Source organism: Bidens hawaiensis, unplaced genomic scaffold (genome assembly GCF_021521415.1).
Source record: "Bidens hawaiensis isolate Kalapana, Puna unplaced genomic scaffold, B.hawaiensis_p1.1 tig00021374_1, whole genome shotgun sequence".
In the NCBI taxonomy this organism is placed as follows: Eukaryota; Viridiplantae; Streptophyta; class Magnoliopsida; order Asterales; family Asteraceae; genus Bidens; species Bidens hawaiensis.
In genome coordinates this window covers 244,819-265,046 of record NW_027493318.1, presented here as the reverse complement: position 1 = coordinate 265,046, position 20,228 = coordinate 244,819, and the positions used below count along the sequence as shown (strand labels likewise).

At 36.9% G+C, this 20,228-nt stretch overlaps 1 protein-coding gene across 1 annotated transcript; it reads left to right on the top strand.

Annotated features, from left to right (window-relative positions):
- Window positions 1-11,770: 11,770 nt before the first annotated feature.
- LOC143563372 (uncharacterized) lies at window positions 11,771-12,142 on the top strand. The gene has a single exon (XM_077050927.1). It carries the CDS (start codon window positions 11,771-11,773, stop codon window positions 12,140-12,142), a length of 372 nt encoding a protein of 123 aa, XP_076907042.1.
- Window positions 12,143-20,228: the final 8,086 nt, after the last annotated feature.

Below are 20,228 nucleotides of genomic sequence, written 5' to 3'. Positions count from 1 at the left end.
ATTGTTTTTTTAAATAAATATCGTAAATAATAGATAATAATATTACATATAAAATATGAACTCTTATAAAAACTTAAACTATATTTTTAATATATTAAATAACAATATCTTATATATATTTTAGATTAAAACTCTTTTTACATATTAAAACATTTATCAATTTAATAATCTATTACATACACATATTTATATATATATATATATATATATATATATGATGTTTAACCAAAGTTTATAAATATGATCGATTTATATATCGGTTTAAATAGAATACGGTTTATTATTAAAATATAATGATAATACATATATATACATGTAACAACTCGGTTTTTTTCTATATATTATGCTAGACCCGCTTTCATGTTCGGGTTATTTTATCAAATAAATATCGTGTTTATCGGGTAAACTAATTCATATAATAGTATTGTTTATTTACTTATGCAATATATATATATATATATATATATATATATATATATATATATATATATATAACATTTTCAAGATATGACAAAAACTACCATAAACTAAACAGTTATCTACGTTTGTTTCCCCAGACTATAATGCAAATTATATGTATTATTATTATTATTATTATTATTATTATTAAATCTGTAACCCGAATCCAAACACCCACTGACGGGTGGTCCATGGGATAACCCTTAAATGGTTTTAAGAACAATAATAATAATGTGTTTAATGGGTTTATCTTGTTGAATTAGTTGACTATGGTTACTCATATAATTGCAGGTAGGAGAAGATAGAGGATGTAATTACGAGAACGTGGGCGAAAACAGTGAAGAAAACGGACTTGGAACGAGAAAGTTATGACGAAAACAAGAAGGCCTTGTTAAAGGCCACCGTAGCTTACGATGAAGCCACCGTAAGCTACGGTGGGATCTGAAGAAAATGACACCGTATGGCAGTTTAAAGCTACCGTAGGCTTTTTGGAAGCCACCGTAGCTTACGGTGGGTGCGACGCTGGAATCGTAACTGCCGTTATTTACCTGTATTTTAGACGGCTCTTGATATCCGAATCATATCTTTTCATCCTAGAGCAACCTAGAGGCGATTTTGAGTGCAAGAACATTATTTTGAGTGTGGTAATCATTAGAGACTTGTTTTTGATTCATATGCAAACTCTAATTTATGTGATGATGAATCAAAGTATGTGTGGCTAGTTCTTTTATGTTCTCTCCCGAATTGTAAGGTTTCCAATTGAATACTTGTGAATCGTTTATGTTATTTGTGGGATAGTAGTTTGATCTTATGATTGTATTGCTATGGTGATTGTGAGTTTGATTAGTAATTGTTAGTAAAGTATAATTCGTGTTCTTGTCTATCCGTTCTTGGTGCCGTAGGCAATCGGGATTTATTGGAAGGGAATTAGGGTTAACTATACTAAACTGATTATCGAGTGACAACCTTGCGTTTTTACAATCCAAGTACCTAGTCCTCTTTTATCACAATCAAATGCATATTCACGAACTATGTCTATGTAGTTCATCTCGAAAGTAAACGTTAACTTGGTCAACATTGGAAACCTGAAATCGGGAGAGAGCATTGTTTCTTATATTGTTTAAAACTCGTTTATTGCTTTAGTTTTTTTGTTAATCAAAACCAAGCAACCAACTATTTGAATTTACTTTTGCACTTAGCTTAATATAGGTTAATTACTTAGCTACTTAGTAACACATTTTCCAAAAACTCCCTGTGTTCGATACCTGCTTACCGCTATCTAATTAGTTGTAATCGGTTTATTTTTGAGTGAGTCTTCGCCCTCACGTCAAATTTTGACGTCGTTGCTGGGGAGTAGTGCGCAACGTGTGTTAGCTTTAGTAGTTTATGTTTGTTATTTTCGGGTTTACGCTGGTTGTGTTAATATTTAGGTACCTACAGGTGTATGCATACTAGAATCTCTAACAGGTCATCACCGTTAGTTATTGATCCCGAGATTGACAGAACACTTCGAAGAAACTGAGTTTTACTTCGAGAGAACAAGCTTCTTGGTTCTCCAACTGCATCAAACAACATGGATTCACTAGTTCCCACTTCGGGTCAAACAATCCCGACTACACCTCCACCAAATCCACCTCCACCGATCACTACTAATATACCTACAACATCAAGTGAACTCCAACCACCGCCCACAACCGAACCCATCAATGCTCAATTCACCTATGCAACATCATCAACATTACCACCTATTACCAACCTTTTTCCTAACTTTGGTGCGTCATCATCATCTCAACAATATCAACCACCACCCTTTCAACAATCACAATCAAGCTATCAATACCAACCCCAACCTTTCATGCAGCATTCAAGAACATAGGGTGACGGATATGGATATGGGTTTGACAATGAATTTGAAGGGTATGAAGTAGAAGGTTACTACATGGGAGGTGATGGAAGCAGAAGGGTAAATCAGGGAAATCTTGGTTTTGGTCAATGGCATCAACCGGAACAGTTGCAAGAGCTTAATCGACAACAACCACCGCCGGTTGTCCAACAACAACCTCAACCACCAGCTCAAAAAGCTCAACAACAACCACCGGTTTTTGTTAATCAAGTTCAACTGCCACCTATTGTTCAACAACCGCAAGGGCAACCTTAAGATCAACAATTCCAACCGCAAATGCCCCAACCACAGTTTCAACAACAATATGCGCAGCCAAGGCTCGTTTATAGGCAAATGGGTCAACCAAGAGTACCAATGGGGGTACCAAGAAGACATGCAAGAGAGATGGTAAGGGGGATTGAAGCCCATTTCCGACCCATAGTTAATAATAATCCGTCTCCGGTGGTTATCCCTCTCAATCATCTAGGGAGGACATTCGATGTTAGAACAAATTCACTTCAAAGTCTTCCGAAGTATAAGGGTCTAGCAAGGAGGAACCTTACTTCCACTTGGAGGCATATGACTCCATTTGCAACACAATTGGGGGTCAGGTTTTACATCGGGTGAGGTAAAGTTGGTTTTATTTCAGTTTTCGTTGGAAGACAAGGCAAAGAGATGGTTTTACACTTTACCTTCCGCGTCTATTTATACTTGGGCCGAAATGCAACAAAGATTTTTGGAATTACACGGCCCAAAAGACAAACGATGTGAGAAGAAGTTTGAGAACCTTCCAACAACAATCAGGGGAAATGTTTCATGAAGAATTCGAGAGGTTTAACATGATGATTAAAAATTGTCCTCGTCATGGTATTGCTTTATGGGAATTGTTGAATGCGTTTTATTAGAGTTTGAGTATGGAGGATGAACGGGATTTGCGGTCGATCACTAATGGTACATTTGGTACCAATTATGAACTAGATAATTTGGCATATTTGGAAAAAATGGCGGTTACCTCAAAGAGAAAGGCCCAAACCGGACGAAGAGCACGATCGGCGATTGGTAGACCGCAAGTGCAAGCCGTGGAAGAAGGAAATGTACAAACCACTAATCAAGTAATCAATGTTTGTACAAATTGTAACGAGTTGGGTCATGCAATGGAGGTATGTACGGTAGGTCAAGCACCTGTGGAAGAGGTGAATGCACTTCAAGGGGGAGGTGGTAGGAATTACAATATGAATTCCAACACCTACCACCCCGGGTTAAAAAATCATCCGAATTTTCGATATGGAAATCCGGCCACTCAATCTAACCCGAATTTTCAAGGAAACTATGTTCCTCGCCAACAATACAATAACCAAGGTAAATATCATGGTGGGAATAGTCAAGGGTTTCAAGGTCAATGGGGTGGCGGTCAAAGTGGGTCAACGGGTCAAAATTCATCGAGTGGAACTGAGGTTATGGACATGTTGAAGTTGATGCAACAAGACATGCAATGAAGAAATCAACTTGACGAGGTTAGAATGCAAAAGGATGAAGTCCGAGACAAAGCCATCCAATCATTGACCACTCAAATGGGCCAGCTTGCAACCGATGTGGCGAATTTGAAGAAAAACAGCTCGAGTTTAAAGAAGGGGAACAACGTGCATATCATTGCGGTAAGTCTTTTACCTAATTTTGAAATTTCTAGTGTTCAAAGTGATCTAACACCACAGTTTGTTGAGAGGGTGGTGGAAGATATTAGTGATGAGATTGAAAATATGGGTAATTATGAAACAGTTTTTCAAAATAACTCTGAATTACAACCGCATGAAACATCTTTTTGTGAAAATTGTTCTTGTGATAAATGTTTATATGACAAATTAACCAAAATAAGGGATGAGAGGGTTGATAATAATATTATCCTGAGTAAACTTCAAGACCCAGTAGTGCCCCTTTTATCAATCCAAATTGGTGAATTTAAAACTGATCGGTACTGCTAGATCTTGGAGCTTGTGTTAGTATCATGTCCGGTAGTTTATATGATCAGTATGAATTTGGTCCGCTACAGAAAGTAAACACCACCATGGTATTAGAGGATCAAATCCATACACTTCCCCGAGGCATGATATATAATGTGATGGTACATGTGGAGGATTTCTGTTATCCAGTTGACTTTTTAGTGCTTGATTATGCTAAAAATGTAACTAACACGCAACCCGCAGTCATATTGGGTAGACCCTTCCTTGTCACTTTACTTGCAGTGATTGATTGTGCTAAAGGGACATTGGGAATTAAAATTGGGAATCATGATAAACGGTTATTATTATTTGAAAATACTACTGGCACTCTTGTTGACAACGAAAGCCTGAAGGCAGATTTATTTAACAAGTGTATATCCTTGAGCAAGGATCACACGAAAGTGGAGTGTTTTGTGATTGACAGGTTAGTTGAGAAGAAAGAAGTTGAGCATCAACAGAGTGAGAAGGTGGCAGAAAAAGGAGGCCGACTAAGGAAGATGAAAGTGAGATATCCACCTAACCTAAATGATCCAGGGTGGAGGATGAGGATGTTCGGGCTTGACCCTGGTTTCCGGAAGACTAGCAACAATTGCTTGAAAATGAGCGTGCTTATAACGAGAAAGCTGCACGGGAGTGGGCCAGTCACCCACCTTGAATGTTATAAAAGTTTCAAAAAGGTGGTAATTGTACATTTTGTATATTTTAATTTTTATTTTTCATTATAATTTCTAGTTTGTTTGTTATTAGTGGTAATTTAAGCTACCATCTTAGCAAAAACCAAGTGTGGGGAAATTCTTATGGATTTCTCTTCGACACTGTGTTGGGAACAACCCGAGGTTTTCATGGAAGGGAGTGGAGTTTTACTTAGTAGTGTCTTTGTATTTATTTTCTCAAACACGTACATTGGGGACAATGTATCCCAAGTATGGGGATGAGGAAAATTTTGTTTGTTTTGAAAAATTTCATTAAAAATAAAAAAAAATCAGAAAAATAGAAAAATTAAAAAAAAATGTGTTTAAAAGAATCGGAAAGTGGTAAGATGGAGGGGTAAAGTTTTGGTCCCTTTTCATGGTCATAATTCCCTAAATAACATGTGCCTAGTTGTTTTTAAAAGGAGATTATATAGTTATCTAATCAAGGTTAGCATGCTTTCGGTGTAATAAATTGCATAACATATTCGTTTACACTTGAGAATTGAGGAAGTATGGGTTGGTGGAAAAGTTGATATTCTCCGATAGAACTTGTACAATTAGTGCATTTCGAGATCTTAGCATGGCATGAGTGCAAAAGTGATAGAGGCACTTAGGTTAAGCCTCGTCTGGATGAGCGAGAGTGTGGGTTTTGGAGGGTTGGGGCTTCATACATTATACATATGAGGATGGTTAATGTGAGGGGCGGGGGGTTGGTTCCTTTAGAAAACCTTATTGGGCCTATTCTTTTATTTAATCAACCCCGGTGTTATATTGCGAAAGGATCCGACTTAATAGGTTTCTATGTAATTGTTTTAGTATTTATCAGTTAGAGTTGTGAAGCATTATGTTTATCATGCTAGTATGTAATGTTCAAGTATTATATTAGTTCAAAAAAAAAGGTTTGTATCAGAATTGCAATGTTTATGTATGCAATGTTCAAAGTATTATGTATTGAGTGAAAAAAGAAAAAAAAAGAAAAGAAAAAGAGAAGTTAGTGATGTTTATAGTTGTTTATTTTATTTTTTTTACTTAGTTTGTTTGTAATAAGTCGGATTGGATCGCTTGTGCTACTTTCAATATTCCCTTCCTTACCCTTACACTTGGCCCCGTTACAACCCGTTTTAAGACCTCTTAATTTGTATTCATGTCAAAATGATTTACATAGGTGGAGATTTGATCATTGTACAAGCGTATGCGAGGAGAATTGATTAAATGCGAAATGTATGGATGATCACCAATGAAAAGTTATTGTGTAAATGTGTGTTATGTATAGGTAAAAGCCGAAAGCATGTTAGGTTTGGTTAGAAATCTTTGGTTTAAATGTAACATCAAGTGGACTAGTGCAAACGATAGAAACAAGGGAATAGGGTATGACTTGGGACCTTAACTGAACCGGATTTGTGGTAAAATTGGTGGCTACAATTTGAAATTAATAAAAAGTTTGTTTGAGATGTTGCTTGAGGGCAAGCAACTGGTAAGTGTGGGAATGTGACGGGTGGTCCATGGGATAACCGTTAAGTGGTTTAAGAACAATAATAATAATAATGTGTTTAATGGGTTTATCTTGTTGAATTAGTTGACTATGATTACTCATATAATTGCAGGTAGGAGAAGATAGAGGATGTAATTACGAGAACGTGGGCGAAAACGGTGAAGAAAACGGACTTGGAACGAGAAAGTTATGACGAAAACAAGAAGGCCTTGTTAAAGGCCACCGTAGCTTACGGTGAAGCCACCGTAAGCTACGGTGGGATCTGAAGAAAATGACACCGTATGGCAGTTTAAAGCCACCTTAGGTTTTTTGAAGCCACCGTAAGCTACGGTGGCCACCATAGCTTACGGTGGGTGCAACGCTGGAATCGTAACTGCCTTTATTTACTTGTATTTTGGACGGCTTTTGATATCCGAATCATATCTTTTCATCCTAGAGCAACCTAGAGGCGACTTTGGAGTGCAAGACCATTATTTTGAGTGTGGTAATCATTAGAGACTCGTTTTTGATTCATATGCAAACTCTAATTGATGTGATGATGATTCAAAGTATGTGTGGCTAGTTCTTTTAATGTTCTCTCCCGAACTGTAAGGTTTTCAATTGAATACTTGTGAAACGTTTATGTTATTTGTGGGATAGTAGTTTGATCTTATGATTGTATTGCTACGGTGATTGTGAGTTTGATTAGTAATTGTTAGTAAAGTATAATTCGTGTTCTTATCTATCCGTTCTTGCTGCCATAGGCAATCGGGATTTATTGGAAGGGAATTAATTAGGGTTAACTATACTAAACTGATTATCGAGTGACAACCTTGCGTTTTTACAATCCAAGTACTTAGTCCTCATTTATCACAATCAAATGCATTTTCACGAACTATGTCTATGTAGTTCATCCCAAAAGTAAACGTTAACTTGGTCAACATTGGAAACCTGAAATCGGAAGAGAGCATTGTTTCTTATATTGTTTAAAACTCGTATATTGCTTTAGTTTTTTTTGTTAATCAAAACCAAACAACCAACTATTTGAATTTACTTTTGCACTTAGTTTAATATAGGTTAATTACTTAGCTACTTAGTAACGCATTTTCCACAAACTCCCTGTGTTCGATACCCGCTTACCGCTATCTAATTAGTTGTAAGCGGTTTATTTTTGAGTGAGTCTTCGACCTCACGTCAATTTTAATCCAACCCGTATTCAAAACCATAACCGTAACCCTGTATTTGACCCATATCGATTTCTTGAGCCCTAACGTATTATTGTTGGAATTGATCTCGTCAAATCATATGTAGGTATAATGCGTCCACACTGACACCGTTAATTAGGTTATAACAACCTGTTATGATACGAATTGTTTATACATACAATCCGTCTTATATATTTTATCGATATACTACCTAAAAACAATAACAAATTAATTAAAGGTACATGATTGTTCTTATGCCGATCGCTAACCCAAACCCTATGCTTAATTGGAGTAACAAGTCGTAATATGCAGTTTCTATCGTCTGTTTGTGCCGCAAATAACGAGTAGCAGATCTCCATCGATTCGTCATAAAATCTGGTAATTAAACTATGATTGATAATCATTTATAACCTCTGGTAATTAACCCTAACACTAATTGAATAAACACGAAGCAGATTAATCGAATTACAATTCTAGGGTTCATAAGGTTAGGGGGTTTTTCTGGGTATTGTATTTAAATTAATTTTCTGATCTGGACATGCCAGCCCAGTTTGGGTGTGCGTGTTTAATTCACTGAACCGGCCAGGGGCGCGGGTTCGAGCCCCCTGGACGCAGTTTTTGGTTATTTTTATTTTTGCTAGTTGTTTTGATTATTTTAATGGTTATTAATTAATTTTGAATAATATTAAATATTAAATAAACCCTTTTTTGTTAAACCGGCATCTCTAAGTTTGTGGTTCTTGTATAATAATCTCGTTATGGATTCTTGGTGTGTGTATGTATATATATATATAATTCATAAGTATAATTAGTATATATATTGTTTTTCTTTTAAGTAAAATGGTAATTAACTAATAAACAAGTTAGGTATAAATTTATCATTCGTTCGTATACATAATTTTCGTTAAAGATTTGAAATACATATTCATCTAAATATTATTATTATAAGTATTAGACACATTTAGACATTTTTATTATATATTATAATTTTATATTAAGTACATATATATTGTGTTGTATTTATTCAAATATTGCAAATATATCTCATAATATATTTAAATTAAAATACTTCTTTTTATATTTAGTTATATTTTTATTTATATATTATCATGTATAATTAACGGGGTTTTGTGAATAATAAAACTAATAACTTTATAATCAAATGACGATAATAATATTGGTTTGCAATAATAACAATAAAAGCAATCATTCAATCGATAAACTTTCTAATCCCAAACATAATTCAAGTCACCTTGAAACTTTAATCCTTTAAACGTATTACATAACTTGCCATTAATTAACATAATAATGTTAACTAGGAATCCGTGATGGTAAATCCTAAAGGGTCAGTATTTTTGTCATCATCATTGCGTTGTCTTTGTTCATCTAATTAGGTGAGTAATCACTCCCCTATTTTACTTGTTTTCAAATGTTTTAGGGACACCTGCGTACCATTTATCAAATTATTTATCTTATTATTTGTTAAACGGAAACTGTGATATTTGTGTTATGTATCAATTGAATGACTGCCTGTTATTTGCTATTTTCTTACTTGAATCGCATTCGGAGAGGACCAACATAATCTCATTATAGTATGATCATACGACCGTCGTAGTGGCCGGAGCCCGATCGCACTGGCAATGGTTTCACTGACACTCATTACTTGCTTAACAATTCCATTGTTTATACTCACAGATAATAGTTTTGCGTATTTTATTTATTCATTTATATCATTATATATTACCATTTTTGTTTTTGTCAAAACTGGTGATCTACTCACTCAACTTGTGTTGTTGACAAATATATATTTTGTATGCATTTGCAGGTTATAGATTGGATTGCTTATCGAACTAAAGATCACGTAGAGATGACTTTAGGATAATAAACATATACAAGAATAGTTGGTTTTGTACTTTTAATTTTCTTTATTTTTGTTGTATTTAAATGTTGTTTGATAATAAATAAATAAATTATATATTGTCGCTTTATAATTTCATGATAGTACCTTGAGAGATGTGGGCAACCAGCTCACGCCTCGGCATTTCCGCCGTAGGTTAGGGTGTGGCAATACATCAACGAAAACTTCTAATGAGATTTATGGATAAGAAAACATAGCTTAGTGATGTCAGTTTGATAAAAACATCATCTATTTTTATATTTAATATTAGTTATAATAATTATATATAGTCCTTAAACCCTTTAAAAAAATAAAAACAACCAACCGCGTCCAGGGAGGCTTGAACCCGTGCCCCCTGACCGGTTCAGCAAGTTACACACACACACACACCAGCTACTGGGCTGGTGTGTCCATATGATGTATGGAGCAAAACAATTACTTAAATATATTAACCCAAACTAACCCCCAATCCTATAAATCCTAAATCGCAAAATCGCTCAATCCGTTTGTTTGGAGTTAATTAACCATAGGGGTTTTGAACAGCAGGGTACGACGAACATAAACATATAATAAATTACCTCGAAAGATGCTTGTAAGGTGGTTAATTATGAACGAACATGGCCAACTACGTTTTGATCAAGAACAAAGATTTTAAGCGATGATAACTTAACTAAAGATGTGGGTTTAGTTGGCACTGCTCTAAGGATGATGCGTACATATCTAATTGATTTATGGAGTTTGTTATAACGTATAATGATTTACGGGTTAGGGCGGTTTCTTAAAATAAGGAATCTAAATCAATTTAATCGACATAACTCAATTGCAAACGTCGGTGAGTCGAACATGGAATGTAAAACAAGGATTTTGATTCTATTTCTATATTGGTTACGAAAATTGAGGTCCAAGCTACGATTTTGTATAAATGGGTATAATAATATGGGTATGGGAACCAGGTTCGGACCATGGGTTTCTGAATTTAAATTTTAATATAATAATATATATAGTATTTACATTTTAGACCCTGGGGATTTAAGGTGGCAACAATTTGGGTTAAAGTTTTAGTTTGGTCTAAAATTGTCAAAAATATAAAAGTTATAATTATATAAATTATAAATAATTAAACAATAATATAACACTAATTAATCAACTCGATAAACGCGATATTTTCTTGGTAAAATTTCCCGACTATAAAAGTGGGTCAGGTTATGATTAATAAATACTAATTTAAAATACGAGTTGTTACATATATGATATCATAATGAAAGATCCTTCCACGGGACTTATAATTGGTATCAGAGCCTATAGACCTATTCTAGGCTCGGTGTTAGTGATATCATTGATTCAAAGGTGTTTTTTTTGTTGATGAAAATTTGAAGAATTTTGGAATTAAAGAATAGCCGTTCTTTATGTTCATCGAGTCTAATTGAGATAATCTTGGGAAAGATTTGATTTGATTTCTGGTTTAAATTCAAATCCCATCATTCTCGGGATTTGATTTAACAAGTCAAGATTTTGTGTGTTATCGGGCAGTTTTGTTCGTTCTCGGTGATTTTTGTGTGTTCTCGGGTAGTTTTGATCGTTCTCTGTAACTTTTGTATGTTCTCGGGCAATTTTGATCGTTCTCGGTGACTCTTGTGTGTACTCAGGAACTCTTGATCGTTCTCGGGCAACTATTATAGGTTCTCGGTCAACATTCCTTGTTCTCGGGAAGATTTAGGTGTTCTCGGTCTCTATTCAAGTGTTCTCGGCCAGTACTCAGGGTTCTCGGGTTGTGATTGCTATTGGGCCTAATCTTGTTGGGCCTTAGAGTTCTCTGTTGGATAGTTTTCGGGCTCTTGGGTTCTCTGTTGGGTTTTCAGTTATTGAGCCTTTGTTTCATTGGGCCAGATTATCTTTGGACTGTTTTCTTGGACTATAGATTAAAATGGACCAATTATCTAATACATCATCAAATGCTGCTTTACATCAAGAGTTGGATTCCATCATGGGAACTGCTACTCGTATACCCCGTTTACTGTCTCATGAGGGGTTCGCCGAGTGGAAGTTCACATTTGAGAAGTATGTGAAGATAAAAGATGCAAAGACTTGGAGAAGCATCGTCTGGGCCCCTAAAATTATCACTTATCAAAGAGAAGATACCGATGAGGTGGTCGTAAAGCATGTCAAAATGTACGTCGACGCAGATTTTGAAAACATTGTAGAGGATGAGAAGGCTGTTTCTACCTTAACAATGATACTTTCACCTGAAATTGCCTTGGGATTCAGAGAGCTACAGTCCACAAAGGCATTATGGGAAGCCCTTATTGAGGTGTATGAGGGAAATGGGGATATGAAAAGAAGCCGGCAAGATCTGTTACGAAAAAAGTTTAACATGTTCAATCATGTGTTGGGAGAGTCTTTGGAGACACAACTTCAAAGATTTATATCATTGGTCACTGAAATGCGATATGCAAACATAAACCTGACTTTTGTTGAAACTAATAACAAGCTGATCAACTCCCTGCCACGAAGCTGGGACATGAATGCTGCAATGATATAGAAGGAAGGATCTGGCTAGGCTAACTTTGTCAGAAGTGATGGCAATCATTAAATCTTATGACATGGATGATAAGCAGCGTGCCATGATGTGCTGTGTGCATAGCGGTTAAAAATATAAAAGATGGGATGAACTGCTTTTGCACAAGATCGTGTTTTAAATTTATAAAAGTGATTTCTACAAAGACTAAACACACACAAAATATGCAAGTGTACCTATCGTATATGTAGAATAGTATTGGTAAGAACCACGTATCGATCCGTGGAAACAAATGTTTCTAATAATGAATCGTCGTCTTACTTTAATCGGAGGTTTTAATCATTTTGGGGTTAATTTTTGAACTTTCTGTTGGTGCATGATGCCAGTAGTTCAGTATCTCGTGTTTAGTTGTGTATGTAATTGTTTTTATTGTTAGTTTATATTGAACGTGTTATTGTATGTTCGCTAATGTTTTAAGAGAACTTAAAGGATTAGCGAAGTTATGACAACTTCGCCTAGGATGTTAGGCGAAGTTGTCGAGGTTTATAAACCATTTACTTTGGCTGGTTTTGGTTAAGTTTTGAACGATTGGTTTTGTGATTATCTGAATCACTTGTTAGCAATATATCAAGTTTTATCTCTTGTTCTCGTGTGTTTACATATATTCAACGTGTTAATCGTCTCAACAGTCGTATCGTATACGTGGGGATTCCGCACCCTCGTGTTACGAGATACTCCTGTGTAGATCTGGCTGGGAACCTACAATTGGTATCAGAGCGATTTTGCTCGTGATTGTGTGGTTCAGGATTATCACACGGGTGTTAAGATCGTTCCGTTAGACCATTCGCGGAACGAGTTTACGTTGAAATGCCTCGTTTTTGTCAATTGCTCCTCATCTCTCATCAAATACACCTTCAAATCACCCTCTCGTCCCTCGAAATCGACCTAACTGTTCCTGCGTAACTCCTTTGTTCGTCTGGCGAAGTTTCCGTCACCCATACTAGGGTTTTTGGCGAACATATAGGGTTTCAGCGAAGTCGTGTAGCAGCGAAGTTGTGAGTAGCGAAGTTGTGAAGTAGAAGTTGTGAGTAGCAAAGTTAGTATCTGCGAAGTCAAGTACCAACGAAGTTAAAAGCTAGCGAAGTTGTATTAACTTCGCTATTAGCCGTTCACAGAATCTTGTTATTTGATTTTTGAATCACAATTCTTTAAACTATGACCTCGATAAACATCACAGAACTGGTAAAGATGGAGGTTGAGGTTGGTTATGCAACTAAAGCTCCAAAATTATTGAAAGGTACTGATTTCGTTGCATGGAAAGATCGGTTTGAACAGTATGTGAAGTATCAGGACGCAAAGATGTGGGTTTGCATTCAAGACGGGTACATTCCTCCAACATCCATGTTTGAGGGTCGTGAACAGATTAAAAAGTACAGTAAGATGGAAGATGATGAAAAGAAAATGTATGAGGCAGAAAGTAAAGAGCATGGAGCTATAACTATGGCTCTGCCACAAGAGATTCTTCATACTTTCAAAAAATACAAAACTGCTAGAGAGCTATGGGAAGCATTAGAGAATAGATATGAAGGAAATGTTGGGATATGAACCTCCAAAACAAAGCTGCTGAAAACCCAATTTTCAGTATTCAAGTATCTGAAAAATGAATCACTTGATGACATCATCACACGATATTATCATCTGATGACCAAGCTAAATAACTACTCCATTGAATACAAGGAAGAAGAGATAGTGGAAAAGCTTCTTGATGCTCTCCCACCAAAATGGGAGATGTACACTGTTCTGATGAGAGAAGATAAGGACTTTGAGAAGATTGATTTGGAGACGGTGGTAAATAAGTTACGGAATTTTGAACTTAACATGGCTCGAAAGGAGACATCTACTGATCAGGTTCAAGATCCGGGAATGTATGGTGCTAAAGTCACTCCAAACTCAAGTTCAAAATCAGAATCCACTGCCTACTACTCAAAGGGGGAACCAAGCTCCACTCTAGATGGTCATGTGATTCTCAATATGGATGGTGACATATGTTTCGTAGCAGGAGGTATTGGTTCCTCAAAACCTTAAACCACAACTGGTAATTTATCAACCAATGCTTCTAGCAAGAACTACTCACAGATGCCTATGAGTGTGAAATCAGCTGAACAACAGTTTGCTCTTTATGCCTCCTTAATTGCATCTTATGAAAATTATATCAAAGGAAAAATAGTCGACCCTGCTACTTTAGATGAAGACTATGATCAGATCGACGCTGATGATCTGGAAGAAATGGATCTGCAGTGGCAGATGGCGATGATAGTAAGAAGGGTAAAGAGATTTATGAAGAAAACTGGTAGAAAGTTCATGGGAGAAAGACCGGGGTTTGATAAGTCAAAGGTTCGTTGTTATAACTGTCAACAAAACAGTCACTTTGCTAAAGAGTGTACAAATGAGAGAGTCGAACGAAGCCAAAACAGGCCTGCTCAACAGAATGGGAGTGGAAGTGAAAATAAGGCTATGGTATCTCAACAAAACGGTGGATACAACTGGAATATACAAGTTGAGGAGGTGCTCGAATAGGCAAATCTGGTAAACATCGAAACTGGAGGAAGCTACAAAGAGACAGGGGAAGATCAAGCGTACATGGCAGAAGTGAACGATCAACTCTCAGAGGTAAGTTCTGAACTTCATTGTGAGCAATGTGAAAACCTGTCTGATCAATTGAAAACATTAACTGATCAGTTTGTTAGTTTGGACACTCAATTTAAAAATTTAAAAGAAGAACATCACTATTCTAAAACTAAAGAAAACAGTTACTCGGTAAAAATAAAAGCTAGTGAAAAGGATATCAGAAGTCTTAAAGCCACTCTAGCTGAAAAAATACAAGTGATTGATCTTAGTTTTGAAGTGTTAGAAGAAAAGACCAAACTAATTGCTGAAAAAGATAAACAGATAGCTGATTACCAGGTAAAAGTGGTGGAACTGAATAGAAAAATTGAACAATTTAGAAATTCTTCTGCGATGTTAGATCACATCATAAGTGTTCAACGTTCCCCGGTTATCAAAGGGGGAATTGGATTCTCAGAAGTTCCACCACCATACAACAATAATTATACTTATGATCCTAGTAATCAGCAATCTGCAAATGTTGACATTAGTCAGACAGTTCCTATAAAAGTTTCTACTAAAGAAACTGAAGTTAATGAGAGTAAAACAAGTAAAACAAGTTCTAATGTCACAAGTTCGGTATCTAGTTATGTCTCGTCAGATTCGGACAAGTCGTCCGAATAGGGTGAGATAAAAGAAGAGGTTGTGTTACTAAAACGAGGGGAGGACTATAAGTTTGAAGAAAAGAAATCTTCCCTTAATCCGTTCGTCCCACCATATGTGAGACAAACGGATAGTAACGCAACCTCGACATCTACAACAACTTTTGAGATGAAAGTTCAAAACAAACAAAATAGCTCGAACAGAAGTTGTTTCAGATGCAATAGAATAGGACACCTTGTCGGTGATTGTCCTCTGAAACAGAGAAAATCTAAAAATATGAGGCCTACTAAAACTGAGAATAAAACGAATACTAATTATGATGCTGGTAAGAATGTGAACACACCAAATTTCAATCATTGGACTAATCCAAGATTTCAAAGAAATTAGTCTCGTTTTTTCCCAGTGAATTACCAAACCAACAATTATAATTCCGTTAATTCACGAAGGTTTGGATGGCCTCATAGCCAGTCATCTAGAAATTTTCCTTTCAGAACTTATAGAAACTCTCCTCAAACTGACTTTGGGCAACCAAGGTACTGGATGCCGGATAATAGGTTTATTCAACCTAAGACCAGAAGGTCTTGGGTCCCTAGATTTTAATCTATTTCCTTAATTGTGCAGGAAGAGTCAAACAGGGCTGTAAACAATATGTGGGTTGTTGACAGTGGTTGTTCCCGACACATGACTGGTAACAAGAAATTGTTACGTGACTAGAAGTCTGTTCAAGGAGGAAGGGTTAGTTTCGCAGGATAAAGTGGAGGAAGAATTAGTGGTATTGGGACTGTGACAAATGGTAGAATTAAATTGGAAAAAGTAAATTATGTTGAAGAATTGAAACACAACCTGTTGAGTGTCTCTCAGATTTGTGACAAAGAATACACCGTTCATTTTACTAAAGATGAGGCACTCGTACTTTATCCTGGTTTCAAGATACCAGAGACCTGGGTTGTGATGAGAGCTCCAAGAGAGAAGAACACATATGTGATGGATATGAGATCTACTGAGATGACAACAGAAGAGTCATGTCTTCTGTCAAAAGCAACAGAATCTGAGTCAGAATTGTGGCACCGAAGAATGGGTCATATTCATCTGCGCAAGATGAATTACATTGTCAAGAACGGGCTGGTACTTGGGGTTCCCTTGAAGAATTTTAACTTCGAAGATCAATGTATGTCATGCAAGAAAGGAAAACAACACAAAAAGCCTCATCACTCCAAGAAGGTTAACTCAATTGTCAGCACCTTAGACCTACTTCACATGGATCTCTTTGTCCTGTGAATGTAAAGAGTCTAGGAGGAACCTCATACTGTTTGGTAGTAACCGATGACTACTCACGATACTCTTGGGTATATTTTCTGAAGGCAAAGGATGAGACAGTTCAGTTGGTAATTAACTTGATTACCAAGGTGGAAAATATTGTAGGGAGGAAGGTTAAGTACATCAGAAGTGATAATGGTACAGAGTTCAAGAACTATCAAATGGATATATTTTGTTTACAGAAAGGGATAGAGCATCAGTACAGTTCCCCATATACTCCGCAGCAAAATGGAGTAGCTAAAAGGAAGAATAGAACTCTAATCGAAGGCGCCAGGACCATGCTGGCAGATGCTAAACTTCCTGTGGTGTTCTGGGCTGAGGCTGTTGCTACAGCCTGTTATATCTTGAATCGTGTTTTAACTGTTAAAAGATTAAATAAAACCTGTTATGAACTTATGCATGGTAGAAAGCCTAACTTGAAGGGTCTTGAACCTTTCGGGTCCCCATGTTCGATATTAAAGACTAACTCTAAATTTGGTGAGAAAGATGACGAAGGTATCTTAGTTGGCTATGTTGTTGGGACACCCAACAGAAGAGTCTTTAATCTATCAAACAGCAAGGTTGAGGTGGTCTGTAACACTGACATTACTAGTTACAAATCACTAAGGCCTAGCATGGGACCGACAGAGGCTTTCGACTATGATAAGCTATTCAAACCTTTTAATGTGCCTTACTTGGATTTTGCAGACATTGATGAGAAAATGGCTTCACAGATGCTGTATGACGAAGAGGAGACCATTGTGCGACGTCCATAATATAATGAAAATCAACCAACCTCGTCAAGTGCAGTTGAAACTCCAGCTGTCTTGAATGAAGATGAATTCTACAATCCATTTCACACTCAGCACCACTCTGATGAACTCTCTTCAAATGTTGAGAATGATCTGGAAGTCGGTCCGATACAAACCACCAAAATTCACAAGAATCATCCTTTAGAAAATGTGATCGGTAATCCTTCTGATGGTGTACGTACTAGAAGAAGTTTGGATGAAAACACATGTGTGTATGCAAGCATTAAAGACACAAGTATTATAAATGAGTGCTTGTACACCTGCTTCATCAGTCAGATTGAACCAAAGAACTATTAAATGGCACTGAAGGATAGCTCGTGGGTTGAAGCCATGCAAGAAGAACTGGCACAGTTTGAGAAGATGGAAGTATGGCAGTTAGTTGAAAAACCGCAAGAAGTGAACGCTATCGGTACAAAGTGGGTTTTCAAATGTAACAGAGATGAGAAGGGGATAATCATTCGCAACAAGGCAAGATTGGTAGTTAAAGGGTTTAATCAACAGGAAGGAATAGATTACAACGAAGTGTTTGCTCCTGTGGCCAGACTCGAGGCAATTCGACTATTTCTGGCATTTGCTGCACACAAAGAGATGAAAGTGTTCCAGTTGGATGTGAAGAGTGCGTTTATTAACGGAAAAGTCGATGAAGTGGTATACGTAGAACAACCTCCTGGTTTTCCCAACCCAGATTTTCCTGATCATGTGTACAAACTGAGCAAAGCATTGTATGGGCTACATCAGGCTCCTCGTGCCTGGTACGCAACTTTGTCAGACTACTTGCTGGAGAATGGGTTTGAGAGAGGGAAGATCGACAGTACCTTGTTTGTGAAACGGAAAGGGGGTGATTTTCTACTCGTTCAGGTTTATGTGGACGATATCATCTTTGCTTCCTCAAGAGTTACAATGTTTCAGGAGTTTGAAGCAGTCATGAAGAAAATGTTTGAAATGAGTGCCATGGGCGAATTAACTTTCTTTTTGGGATTGCAGGCAGATCAGAAGAAAGATGGAATGTTTATTCATCAAACGAATTATGTCCATGATGTGCTTAAACGCTTCAAGATGGATCATAGTACCCCATTCGACACTCCAATCTGCGTCAACCACAAACTGGGTGCTGATTTCGACGGTGATGAAGATGTGGATCCCACTCAATATCGGGCAATCATAGGTTCATTAATGTATCTAACTGCATCTAGACCTGACATTATGTTTGTAGTATGTCTTTGTGCTCGTTTTAGGCAAACCCGAAGGAATCACACATGAAGGGAGTGAAAAGAATCTTACGGTATCTTAAAGGAAAGCCTAAGTTGGGACTATGGTACTCGAAAGGGGGAGAACTGGATTTGGTAGCTTACACCGATTTTGACTATGGAGGATGCAATCAGAACAGGAAGTCAACCACCGGTGGATGTTAGTTTCTCGGAGGAAGATTGGTGTCGTGGCAGTGCAAGAAGCAGACCTCTGTAACCATTTCCACCTGCGAAGCAGAATACATGGCAGCATCGAATTGCTGCTCCCAGGTTTTATGGATACAACAACAAATGCACGATTATGGTCTGAATTTCACTCAAACTCCTATTTGCATTGATAACACTGCTTCTATCTCAGTAACTAACAATCCCGTTAAACACAGTAAAACTAAACATATTAACATTCGTCATCATTTTATACGGGATTGTGCTGAGAAGAAATTAATTTTGCTTGAAAAGGTTGATTCACTGGATAATTTTGCTGATCTTTTTACTAAAGAGTTTGACCGATCCCGTTTTCAAAATCTTGTTGAGCTTAATGGGAGGATCAATCCCGAGTAACCATGTTTTCTCTTTTCTCTTAAAAAAAAACATAACTATCGCTTAAAATTATGTCGGTTGCTCAAGTTTGAAGGACATATCCAAGGATATGTTTGGTCCGTACTTCTACATGTAGATTATAAGGATAGCCATTAACCAGATGACTGAAAGTGACCGGGGCGGTTTATGATGGGTTTTTATTCTTTCACTTAAAATTAGTCGTTCATACTTTGTCAGAGGGACACATACTCGTATGTGGTCGGTCCGGCTGATCCATTGGATCTTCAGGATAGTTGTTTACCTAAAAGACTATGACTTGATCGGGGCGCTAGAATTTAATTTTTTTTAGAGATAAAACTTGATATATTGCTAACACGTGATTCAGAGAATCACAAAACCAATCGTTCAAAACTTTACCAAAACCAGCCGAAGTAAATGGTTTATAAACCTCGACAACTTCGCCTAACATCCTAGGCGAAGTTGTCATAACTTCGCTAATCCTTTAAGTTAGCTTAAAAGATTAGCGAACATACAATAACACGTTCAATATAAATTAACAATAAAAACGATTACATACACAACTAAACACGAGATACTGAACTACTGGCATCATGCACCAACAGACTTCCCCTTGGCAGTAGCTTCATATCTCTATCTTCTTTCTTGTGTCTGGTAATCCAAAAATCTCGTACCACTCGTCTTCAAGCATGAACGCCCTGTCTTACACAGACAGAGACTACCCTCTGGTACTTCTTAGCTTCTTCCTTCCACACAAGAATGTAGAATATCTTCTTATCATTGAGTACCTGCAAATCAGCTTGAGACAGATTAACCAAGTGCATGTGATCATACACTCTTAGAATCTCCTGTTCATCCTCATTTTCCATAACAGCCTCAGTAATCTGGCAGTCAACGTACCACCACTTGAGATCCCTCAACACATCTTTG